We start from the raw sequence: 12397 nt of genomic DNA on the forward strand, positions 1-12397 counted from the left end.
ATTCTACCGGGTTTTTTGGAGTTACACACAGTGCGTTAATGCTGCCAAATACTACAAGCCTGTGGTCCAGATCGACGGGACTTTCTTGTATGGAAAATACAAGCAAGTTTTATTATTGGCAGTTGTCCAAGATGACAATCGCAACATTCTTTCAGTTGCTTTTGCTCTTGTCGAAGGAGAAGATACATATTCTTGGGCTTTTTTCCTCTGAAATTTAAGTGCACATGTTATCACGATGGAAAACATTTGTGTCATTTCAGATCGCGGAGCTGGGATCAAAGCAGCAATGGAGTCTTTGGGTCCAATGTGGCAACCACCCTTTGTCCAACATATGTATTGTCTCCGACACATTGCTGCGAACTATCATAAAATGTACAAGAAGAATGATGAGCGTCAATTAATTGTGTGCATGGGTAAGTGAAACTGATGTAGTTTGTTTTCTTTTAATCATTTTAATTTTGCAAAGAAAGCAAGTCAGTAAGTTATACATTTTTTTATCTGGTTACGAATTACTTCCTAGAACGTTTGAATCAATGCTTCAAGATTTGCGGGTAAAGAACGAGGAAGGATACGATTACATCAGCCTCATCGATAAAGAAATGTGGACGAACGCATATGATGGTGGATATTGATATGGACACATGACGACCAACTTGGCAGAGGCAATCAATTCAACTTTAAAGGGTGCACGTCACTTACCAGTAGCGGCTTTGGTAAATACTATATATTTTTGTTTGGGGGCGCTTTTTGCGAAGCTCGGGGGACAAGCTCAAACCTGGATGCAAGGTGGTCATGTCTATCACCCTAGATTAGTTGTAGATCTACAGAAAAAAATTGTTGCATCAAATGGAATGTCTGTAACAAGCTTCTCTAGAAGGCATGAAAAGTTTCATGTCACAGAGTTGCCGCGACCTCTTCAAGGGATTGAAGTTGTGTCGTTAAGAGTAAATCTAAGGGACAGAACGTGCGACTGTGGGTTTTTTCAAGCTCTGAAGTATTCATGCTCTCATGTGATAGCAGCTTACTCGCATACACGTCAAGACTATAACCATTTTGTGGATCCCGTATTCCTACTATCTGAAGTTTTTAAGGTATACAAATTTGAGTTTCCCCCATAGGTAATGAAAAAGACCCTGATGAGGTTCAAGATTAGCTTCTGATTATACTAAATCCGAGTTTATTGAGGGAGCGTGGTCGTCCAAATTCCAATCGAATTCATTGCGATATGGATATTCGAGTAAGATCTATACAAGACAGAAGATGTGGGCATTGTAAAAACCCAGGACACACTAGAAAAACATGTCCACTTCTGTTGCCATCAAGTAACAATTGATGAGGAAATGATGTATTTGTTTATCAAATAATAATTCTTGTACTTTGATTTGCATTTACTTCAAGTTAATGTCATTCGATAATCGCTGATGAAGATTAAAAAATAAACACAATCATTAAATTTTATCAAACTAATAACAATTTCGTATTTGAATATAATTTTAAATACAACAAACTTACAATAAGAATTAAATGGTAAATGATAACCAAATTACAATAACTGATATTAAATAATAATAAACAAAATTAACTGAAATACATTAAAAAAATCCAACAAATTTAACAAAATAAAGTAAATACAAATATAAAAAAAAATCTATCGATACATGCGACGCGAATGTGTTCCGCAAGGCGGTGGCTGTCGGTCTCGAGGAGGATTTCTTCGTATAACTGGTTCTGACTCCTCGCTGTCATCATCATCACCATCGTCGTCGTCCTGAGCAGGTACATTAGGTTGATGAGGAGCTGATGAGGATGAAGCACCTCCATAGAATAAGGACCCTGGATGTGTATGACTGACTATCCCATCGGCCTGCGAACACTGGGAAAACTCATAAAACCCAGACATCGTTGAGTGTGAAAATTGTACATGAGGTGTTTGTTCTGCGGCCATGGGTGATGAGACTGAACCCGCCAGATATCCAGTATATGAACCCCAAGTCAGATTTGCAAACATAGATCCATAATAGCCTCCAGGAGGGGTCATATGTGACGGTGGTGGCGGCGGGGTCATAAAACCAGGTGAAGGCGACGGCGGCATCTGGTAATGGAAAGACGGCGACATCATATATGGCTACGACATCATAAATGGTTGCGGTGACTGCTGTAAAGGTCCTGCTGGTGCAGCTGAGGATGAACCGGAAACACCTGTTCTCCGTCCACGAGTCGGGGGACGATGATGCTGTGTCGGTGAACGTCTTTATCGATATCGCGGAAAGGTCTGCTCTCGTGCATCCTCGGGAAGTAGAAACAGTTTCTCGTTACTGTTGAACCACTCATAATAACCGTCATCAAACATCAAAAGGTCATCAAAAATGGGCTATCTACGGGGAAGGCGCCGATGTCGATCCTCCCACAACACGACCCACTCATGATGCCTCACCAACCAATCTGTATATGTCTTGTCGTGTCTATCTAAGCTATGCAATTCGTCCATATTGCGAGTTGCTTCCGGAATTTGTTGAAAAAAACCAAACTGTCGGAGCACGCGATCAGTAGAGTGCCACTCGACGGTCGCATAACAGATTAGAGGGACCATCGCCATCCAAACATATGATGGGCCCCTCAACTCAGGTGGGATCACTGCTCTCACATCATCAGTACAATATGGCACCCATTCAAACTAAAACAAATATTATATAATTTTTTATCAAAATAATAATCTAATTATATAACTATAATCTAAAATCGATTTTTAAACATTAAAATTCATACATGTGTGCCAGCTTTCTGATCGATTAGCACCATAATTTTTTCTAAATCATCAGGTAGCTCCTGATGATTTTTCCTATCAGTAGACCACCTATTCAAGGAAAAAAATTATTATACGCTGTATAAAATTATTAATATACAAAATTAGTTTTATAATTACCTCAGAAGTAGTGGAAATACGAATGAGTTCTTCACAACGGGACTTAAAAAGGGCAATCGATACCATGCCTAAAACTGCAGCAGTAGGAGACATCCGCCGATAGGATTACGCCTGTAGTCAGTGGCTCCACACATCTCCCTGTACAACAAAGCCAAAACTGTCGAGCCCCAACTACATGATCCGGCCAAACGAAAGTCGCTAAGATGTCGCAACCACATGCAGTGAACTAGGTTGCACGATTTGTCTAGCATCAGCAACCCTCCTTTCAACTGCAGTATGCATGCCCGTGCATACATCTTAACTTCATCCTCAGAGGCGTCTGCGCTCAACTCCCGAAAATTGGCATCTAACCAATTTAACGGTATCCTACATCCGATAAAACTTTCCGGGACACGTCCTAGATTATCCCTACACAAAGTAGTCCAGGAACCCTGCGAGATCCCTGATATCACATCTCTATCCACCAGAAGCCCTAGGTGCATAGCAACATCCTCAAGTGTAATCGTGCACTCTCCGCACGGAAGATGGAATGTGTGGGTCTACGGCCTCCACCGCTCTACTAAAGCAGAAATAAGGTCTAGTTCTATCTTACAGTGACCCTAATATCTACATATATAACCAAATCCAGCCTATACTAAATACGGCAAGACACGATTAGGTATCACTAACTTAAGATTCCTAATAAAAGGATCTAATACACGATCTTTCACCTAAAATTAAATAATTACACAAATTAATTCTTAATCTAATAATCATGCATTAAATAAATCAACAAATTATTACAAGTAATTTAAATTAAATTAAAACGTTAAAATGTTACCGTATCAATAAAGTGTTGAGATATATGATTTCCATCCAAGCGAAGTAGACCGCATTTCATTATATATTTGTAAAAAAATTATATTAGTAAAATATTAAATAAAGAAAAATGCTTAAATAAATTAAATATATAATATTAAAAATATTATAAAATATACCTCAAATAGAGAGAGTATTTGAGAGAATTTGAGAGAATATGGTGTGATGAAAGTAATAGAGGATGATGATATTTATAGGGAAGATGGGTAATTAAAGGTATAATGCGCCCTCTGTACCGCGCTATATCCCGCGTGTCAGATAAACAACTATAGCGCGGATCAGGGGTCGCTCTATACCCACGTGTAAATTATGTCAGCGTATAGCGCGGTACAGGGGCGCGTTATACCCCACGTGACGCCAAATCAACATATTACGCGAGATGGGAAGCGCATTTTACTGTTACGGGTGTTAGATCAAAAAATATAATCTGACGGATGTTAAATCGATAAATATACCGATCACCGATTTTTTTTATTTTTTTTTGTTGAAAAAACGCCCAAATTTTCATTATTCATGTTATGTGTCTTGGAAAAGGATAATATTCATCAAACCCATCAAATCCAACTTGCCAGTTGCCACACACCACGCCATGAAAAAAAAGAACAAGTAACGGAAACGGATACATAACGGAAGAGGACGAATCATAGAACGTTATAAAGAATCGATGATTATCAACGTCGGCCAACAACGATTAGCTAAGGGACTGAAAGGGTAGTTCGGGAAGTTCATACATAAAAAGAGGCGCGAAGAGTACGGAAAGTAAACAGAGGGAAAATAATAAAAGAAATAAAAAATAAATACTGGAAAAGAAAGAAAGAAAACAGGAGGAGGAAGAGGAGGTGGAATCACATGGGCATTAGTTTGGTGTGTCTCCCCTGGGTCTTCCTCCCTCTTCCTTCTTCCCTTTTTTCTCTATGATCGCCACAATCATGATCTTCCGCTACTCTTTCTTCACTTAAATCTTTGTTTTTGTCTATTTTCTTCTCATTATTATTTTCCCGGTTGCTCGGCATGGCTGACGATAAGGTAAACGTTATTTTTCTGCTTCCCCCCTACATCGTGAATTCGGAAAACTTCAGCATTTTTCCGGTGATTTTTTTTTGCACTTTTGTTTTGTCTGCTGGATTTTTCTTTACTTCTAGATGTGCTGTTTAATTTTGGTGTCGGTGGGATTTTTTACGAGATTTGCAGATTCTGTTTAGTTGTTTTCATATATTTTTATGAAAATAAAAATCGTATATTCTTTTCTTATTTTACGGCGATCTTGTTGGTTGAGTTAATCGTCGAACCCTAGATGATGAAAATTTTGTCTTCTTATTTTGGATCTCTCAATCTGCTATCTCTTCTCTACATTTTCTGGATCTCCAGTTTATATGCTCTTTCGAAGTCTCTTTTCGCTCTATTTTACTAACAGAATATTTCTTAATTTACCAGGAAATGTCTGCTCCTGTCATCGATGGGAACGATCATGTCACCGGTCACATAATTTCCACAACGATTGGAGGCAAAAACGGAGAACCAAAACAGGTATGTCTCGTCTTGGGTTACCCAGTTTTATCCCTGTTCAAGTTCAGCTTTAGTTATCGATAGTATCCGTTTCAGATGAACATTAGGAATGATAAGTAGACTCCTTTCCTTGGAATTTCATGTTTTTAGATGTTTTGATTATTGCAGACTATCAGTTATATGGCAGAGCGAGTAGTGGGGACAGGATCCTTCGGAATTGTTTTCCAGGTATTAATGCATAGTCACACTTGGTTGTTTTTACCTTCTTGGTGTTCACATACTGATCTCTGATCCATCTTTTCTCTCAGGCAAAATGCTTAGAAACCGGAGAGACCGTGGCTATAAAGAAAGTTTTGCAAGACAGAAGATATAAGAATCGGGAACTGCAGTTGATGCGTGTACTGGATCATCCTAATGTGATTTCCTTGAAGCACTGTTTCTTCTCAACCACAAGTAAAGATGAGCTTTTCCTTAATTTGGTTATGGATTATGTACCGGAGAGCATGTACAGAGTTTTGAAGCATTACAGCAGTGCAAATCAAAGAATGCCACTTATCTATGTGAAACTTTACACGTACCAGGTGTGCATGGTACTCTTTTACATGCTTGATTCCTTATGTAATGTTCTTTAAGCTAATTAGAGGAGGTTTTACAGATATTTAGAGGGCTTGCCTACCTCCATAGTGCTGTGGGAGTTTGCCATAGGGATTTGAAGCCGCAAAATGTTTTGGTATGCTTTTCTTACTGATAAAATTTGTGTACAATGTCTTGGCATTGTTTCTGAGAGATAATTGTTGGTTTTGTACAGGTTGATCCTTTGACACACCAGGTTAAGATTTGTGACTTTGGAAGTGCAAAAGTGCTTGTGAGTTAACACTTTTTTACTAACATTCCAAGTGCTCTTGCTTTCAAATTTGGCTGTTTAGTTTTGCTCCAAGTGAAGCATTTTTATCGGGTTCATGGGTTCTAAAACTATAATTTTTGCTCTTCTTTTTTTTTTGGGAAAAGTAAATGGGGAGTTTTTGCTCTTTTTTTAATAACTATTTTGAATGTTTGACTCTGGTTGTAACTTCTAAAGGGATTTATCTCATGTTATCATCTGTTATTTGTGAAAGGTGCAAGGTATTTCTCTTGTACTAGCTTGCAGAATCAGCATTCTGATAACACAAGTTTATGACTCCTTACTGTTGGTTCTGCTAAAGCTCATGTAACCTGTCTTCTTTTATGCCATTATAAATGCTTAATATACATGAAATTTTAACTGACCTTTATCTTTTCTAGTCTGATCCTTTACAAATGGACACTTCTCCCTTGTTAGCTTTACCCGTATTTTTAGGCCTCTTTGTAGGCATGAAGGGCTAAAGAAGAAAAGGATTGTGGGGGTGGGGAACTGGTGGGATTTTCTTGAGACACATTTTGAGTCTACTACTGCTTTGAAGTTGGATTAGATCAAATAGCAGTATTAACGTGTTCATCCTATTTTGCTTGTCTATTTTTATCAGTACTTAACATGTACTATTGATTTACATGTAATCAGGTCAAAGGTGAAGCTAACATTTCATACATATGTTCGCGTTTCTATCGGGCACCAGAACTTATATTTGGTGCCACGGAATACACAACCTCAATTGATATCTGGTCAGCCGGTTGTGTTCTTGCTGAACTTTTGCTGGGCCAGGTTAGTGTTTGCTCTTCTTTTCTGATTTTGATCTTTTTGAAAATCTCTAGCAATAATTCAGTTCCCTGATCATTGTTAGCTTTTCTTTTTCTTCTGTAGCCATTGTTTCCTGGGGAGAATGCTGTGGACCAGCTTGTAGAGATTATCAAGGTATGATTTGCTTAGTGATTCTTGAATTACTCTTCTTGTATCACAAGTTTGCTTCTTACATCTTTTCCTGTAGGTCCTAGGTACACCCACTAGAGAAGAAATTCGCTGCATGAATCCCAATTACACAGATTTCAGGTTTCCACAGATTAAAGCGCATCCATGGCATAAGGTTTGCCTTTTGTTCTATTTAAATTTATAAATTTCTCTTTGAAGGAACATTTCTTTTTTAATGGCTTGTGGATATTTTTGCTCATGGATTTAGGTTTTTCACAAAAGGATGCCTCCAGAAGCAATTGATCTTGCTTCAAGGCTCCTGCAATACTCGCCAAGTCTTCGTTGTACAGCTGTAAGTTGCTAGTACCTACTACCTACCACTTTGATGGACTGTATTTCCATTTTAGACATAAAAAAATGTGCACAACCCTCGGTTAGCATTTGGCTCCCAAAAAGTTAAATTTAGTGACCACCACCCTAGCCTCGTGTCATGTAAAATGCTCTTTTCTATGTCAGCTTGAAGCATGTGCACATCCCTTTTTTGATGAGCTTCGAGAACCTAATGCTCGGCTACCAAATGGACGACCTTTACAGCAACTGTTCAACTTTAAACAGGAAGTATGTTTCTGCACTAAGCTTCATTCTCATATACCTTTGAATTTGTACAAAGATGTATCTTCATGTAGTACTCTAGGTTGGATTATTTTCTATCTGAGGTTTTATTTGACGTTCTGGTTACAGTTATCTGGGGCTTCGCCAGAGCTTATTAATAAGTTGATTCCAGATCATGTGAAACGGCAAATGGGGCTACAACATTCCACGCATCCAGCTGGAACATAAAACTTTGGAAGTTATTATGAGATTTGATATCTCCTAGTTGATGCGTGACACAGGAAATATTATCTCTGGATTACCATGATTGAGGGGGCCTGTCTAGCATCATTTTCTGCTCTCCCTCGACACTTACAGTCTCTGGAAGCTGGATGGCTGCCATCCCTTGATCTTTCTACAATTCTACCTCTCTTGATCCTTTGTTATATGAATTTGCTTTTCATCAAAACTCCTTTCTGTTATGTACATGTATCATGTTTGATAGTAAAAAAAAAGTTGACTAATGTGGACCACAGACCACAAAACTGGTAGTAGAGAAAAAGTTTGAGTAGTGTATTTGTTGCTAGGAAGGCCCCCTCAGAGAAATTGCTGGAAGACAAAATGGGTGGTTGGTTTTTGGGTTTAGTTATGCGAGTTAGTTCTGTTTTTCAGTTATCGTGGTGGCTGACTTCAAATTGCAGACTAATTGTTATTACTGCCTGTTCAAAGTAAATGTTATTTACCCTTTCGTACCACTGCTGTCATTCTCTTTAATCATCGATGGAATTGTTTGGCTGTAAATTGGCCGAAAGGGGAATGAAGGTAGAACAGATGAGAGTCTGATGCCTTGTGCCGTTTGGTCAGTCCTTGGATTGTCGATTCGGACGAGTGGAGTAATGATTCTTTGGTCTAAGGATTATGCACTTTGTCTTGAGCATTTTGGCAAAACCGGTCAGAGATCCAATCTATTATGTGTTATCCATATTTTTAATACATTCATTAATTAATTTTGGAAGATGTGATAGGTGAGCTTCAAAAAGTAAACACTTGGATAGAATGTCCAAAGTCTTCATTTAACCGCGGAAAATTTATTTATTCGAGATTATGGGAAAGTAGAAATTGATAATTTTTTCTAGGGTAAATTACAAGCTTATTGTATCTTATTCTCTATTATTTCATTAATTGTACTTTTAATTTTTTTAATTTGTTCGTTAAACTTTATATATTGAATTTTTTTGTTATTCTGTCATTAATTTTCTAACAGGGTTATAATGTGGCAATTAATATTAAAACGGCATAGTTTTGGATTTAAAAAAAATTCAAATTTATACCAAAATGATGTAGTTTGGATCTAAATAAAAAATAATAATTTTATTTTTTTTTCATTTTTTTTTGCCCTTTCTCCTTTCTTCTTCCTCCCATATTCCGGCCACCATACCGATCGCCATTCTAACCAAATCCGATCACCGTCACCGGAGGTGAATGATTCTAAAAAAATTTCACCGAATATTTCATCATTTTAAATGCGAATTTAGTGTTTCTTTAACCGAAAAACATCTCAAATCTCATTGTTAATATTTTTGGTGCTCCCGAGGAAGCCATCTCTAACGACCTCTCTTTCTCTTGAACTTAGTATGAACTCTAATTTTTGGACCCTTCAATCTAGTTATGGTAAACCCAATCTAGGAGGAGACTTACAAATAAAATACTAATCCCAAATAGAAAGCCACAATGGATTGACCCCTGCCACAATGAACTAAATCAACAATCCAATAATTTTACAAACCCACTCAACAAATAAACAGCATCTACTAGTAGCAGACCTGCAAAAAGAAAAAATAGCAACCAATCTAGTAAACCGAGGATCTTTAATCTGGAAATTGTTGATTTTAAATTGGGGATGTTTGAATTCCAAAGATATAAAATTGTAGAGTGGCATTTTGGATTTACTTACCAAATAGAGGAGTACCAGTCAGGCCCGGCCCAATATATGTGTCAGATGGGCCTTAGTTCAGGGCAGAATGTTTGAGGGGCACCAATTTTTTAGTGCTTATAGTGTGTATATATATTTGGCCCAAAAAAATTAGCCCAAAACACTTGATTGGTCGATGCAAGACTTAGGGTAGGCGACGAAGATCCAAAAAAATTAATTATTTATTGTTTTAAAAAAATTATTTATGTTTTGTCTATTATACGGTTTAAGTATAGGGACATAAAATTATTATCTCACCCAGGATATTAAAACTTATTAGACCGACACTGATGCCGATTAAGTTTTGAGAAGGAGAGGGAGAGACGGTGATGTTCTGAAAGAGGGGGAGTGTTAGATTCGCCATCTCACGAAGGATTTCATGGTTTTATTAGAATCAATGGATGGTATTTTGGTTAAGAAACGAAGGCAAAAGTTATAATTTTGTTTTAGTAAAGCAAACCGCTGTTATGAAGGTTGGAATGGCGGCTTGCATGGTGGTTGAAATTTGGGTTCATTGTAGAACCCATTGAAGTTGAGGAGAGCTGGAGAGTGAATGGGGGAAGAAAAAAAAAGAGAAAATGAGGAGAAATATTTTTTATTTAGACCAAAATTATGTCGTTTTAGTATAAATTTTATTTTTTTATACGATTTAAAACTATATCGTTTTGATTTTAATTGTCACGTCATAATGCCGTTATAAGATTAATGACAGAGCGATAAAAAAATTCAATGTATAAAATTTAATGAATAAATTAAAAAAATAAAAAAGTACAATAAGAAAAATATAATAAATTAAAATTCAATGAGTAAATGTGTAATTTATTATTTTCTCAAAATTAGTTTGTGTTGGTGTTGGTGTTGGTGTTGGTGTCGGCTGAGTATAGGAACAAAAATGTGGAGGGAGGAAATCCGAATATCGTAAACCGTACGATTAAAATAAATAGAGTGAAGTCAGTGGATGTGGTAATGCAAACCAATTAGTTGTGATGAGAGTGAGGGAAGCTGTCAGAGCTTCAAACTCCGGATCCGAGAGGGTTGGCTTTGTTGTAACAACAGCCACCACAAATTTCAGCCTCCTTGTATGTGCCTCCAATTTATGATTGATATAGGTTTGAACGTTGCATAAGCATAAGGAGCTGATATCTGGTGATTTGAAGCAATAGATTGAGAAAAAAGAAACATCACTCTATAATTTTAAATTTCATCAATTTTTTTTATATTTTTAATACTTTACATTTTATCAAATTACAGGTGTCACATTTTAACGTTTAAAAATACACATATTAGATATTTTATCAGAATAGAAATATCATATATATTTTATCAAAATAGAAATATAAAATTAAATATTTTAAAGTATATATATATATATCTAATTTTTGTCAAAACATAGACATCAAATATAAAAGAGAAAATCGCCTCAGTGATCAAAAATGCCTTATAATATACGATTTTAACCAACTTTTTTTGGATTTGCCAAAATGACCAACAAAATCGCAACGCGAAATAAAAATCGCAACGCGATCCCTAGAATCGCAAATCAGTTTCCAAAATCGCAACGCGATTCTTGAAAATCGCAATGCGATAGTACAAATTCGCATTGCGATTTTCAAGAATCGCAACGCGAATATGAAAATCGCAACGCGAACACATAAATCGCAACGCGTATCCGTAAACCGCAACGTGTATCCGTAAATAGCAACGCGTATCCGTAAATAGCAACGCGTATCCGTAAATCGCAATGCGTATCCGTATATCGCAACGCGTATCCGTAAATCGCAACGATAATCCGTAAATCGCAACGAGAATCTGTAAATCGCAACGATAATCCGTAAATCGCAACGAGAATCTGTAAATCACAACACTGAAATTTTGGGTATATAACTACGCAACAGCAGCAAATCATAAACTAAATCCCTAAATCGCAACTCATTCCATCTCCATCTATCACTCTCTCCGGCGACATCCGTTCCTATATCCAACGACATCCTTCCCAATCCGGCAACAGGTTTTAGTTTCGCAGCTCGTCTGTTTAGTAAATTAATTTACAACCATGAAATCATCTAATGTTGATCATGTTTGGATAGATTTGTGTTTTGGAGGGTCATGGGATAATGTTCATGGTGTTTTACAATATATGCCTTTACCCATGAATCTTCAACTAAAATTGTCTTTACAAAAGTTAACTTATGAAACTCTAATGCTACGTGTTTCAAATAAATTGAATTTAGAGCCCCTAAGTGGATTTAGGCTATCTTATCAGAGAAATGGTAAAGTTTATTTGTTAACCGACAATGAAGATGTTGAACGATTCATTGCTTACATTAGTGTTTCACAAGATGATGTTACATTATATGTTGTTGAACCTAGAAGTAGTATTGTTGGGTCAGTAGGGGGTAGTAATCAACTAAGTTTTTCTCAAAAACCACAACCTTTCTCTAATCCAAATCCCAATCAACTTTCAGCACCAAATTCCGGTTTTCGTATTGACCAGTTAGACGATGATGAGCCAACAGAAAAAATTGTGAGTACTAGTCAGTATTCGAAATTTGGTCTTGGTCAATATCCGGACTTTGATATTGGTCAATACACGGATTTTGATGATGTTTCAGAAGAAGAAACAGACCCTGCGTGTAATGATTTTGATATTGGTCAATACCCGAATTTTGATGATGAAACAGCCGTTGCCGAAGAATGTATTGTTGATGATAATGAGGAGGAAGTT

The 12397-nt window shown here is 37.0% G+C and overlaps 1 protein-coding gene across 1 annotated transcript; it reads left to right on the plus strand.

Moving 5' to 3' along the window:
* Window positions 1-4579: 4579 nt before the first annotated feature.
* On the plus strand, window positions 4580-8455 carry LOC120194826 (shaggy-related protein kinase eta-like). The gene is made up of 12 exons (XM_039197011.1): window positions 4580-4807; window positions 5216-5308; window positions 5456-5515; window positions 5596-5868; window positions 5943-6017; window positions 6096-6152; window positions 6825-6965; window positions 7065-7115; window positions 7189-7284; window positions 7378-7461; window positions 7626-7727; window positions 7851-8455. The coding sequence occupies exons 1-12, from the start codon at window positions 4793-4795 to the stop codon at window positions 7947-7949; spliced, it is 1146 nt and encodes a 381-aa protein (XP_039052942.1). The 5' UTR covers window positions 4580-4792; the 3' UTR covers window positions 7950-8455.
* The last annotated feature ends 3942 nt before the right edge of the window (window positions 8456-12397 follow it).

Source organism: Hibiscus syriacus, unplaced genomic scaffold, assembly GCF_006381635.1.
Source record: "Hibiscus syriacus cultivar Baekdansim isolate YM2019G1 unplaced genomic scaffold, ASM638163v2 tig00117002_pilon, whole genome shotgun sequence".
Taxonomy (NCBI): domain Eukaryota; kingdom Viridiplantae; phylum Streptophyta; class Magnoliopsida; order Malvales; family Malvaceae; genus Hibiscus; species Hibiscus syriacus.

Bases quoted from the DNA above. Each gene is read 5' to 3' on its own strand.
- LOC120194826 (XM_039197011.1), top strand. The intron at 5,309-5,455 runs GTATGTCTCGTC...TGATTATTGCAG, and splicing joins AAAACGGAGAACCAAAACAG to ACTATCAGTTATATGGCAGA. The intron at 7,728-7,850 runs GTATGTTTCTGC...TTCTGGTTACAG, and splicing joins TGTTCAACTTTAAACAGGAA to TTATCTGGGGCTTCGCCAGA.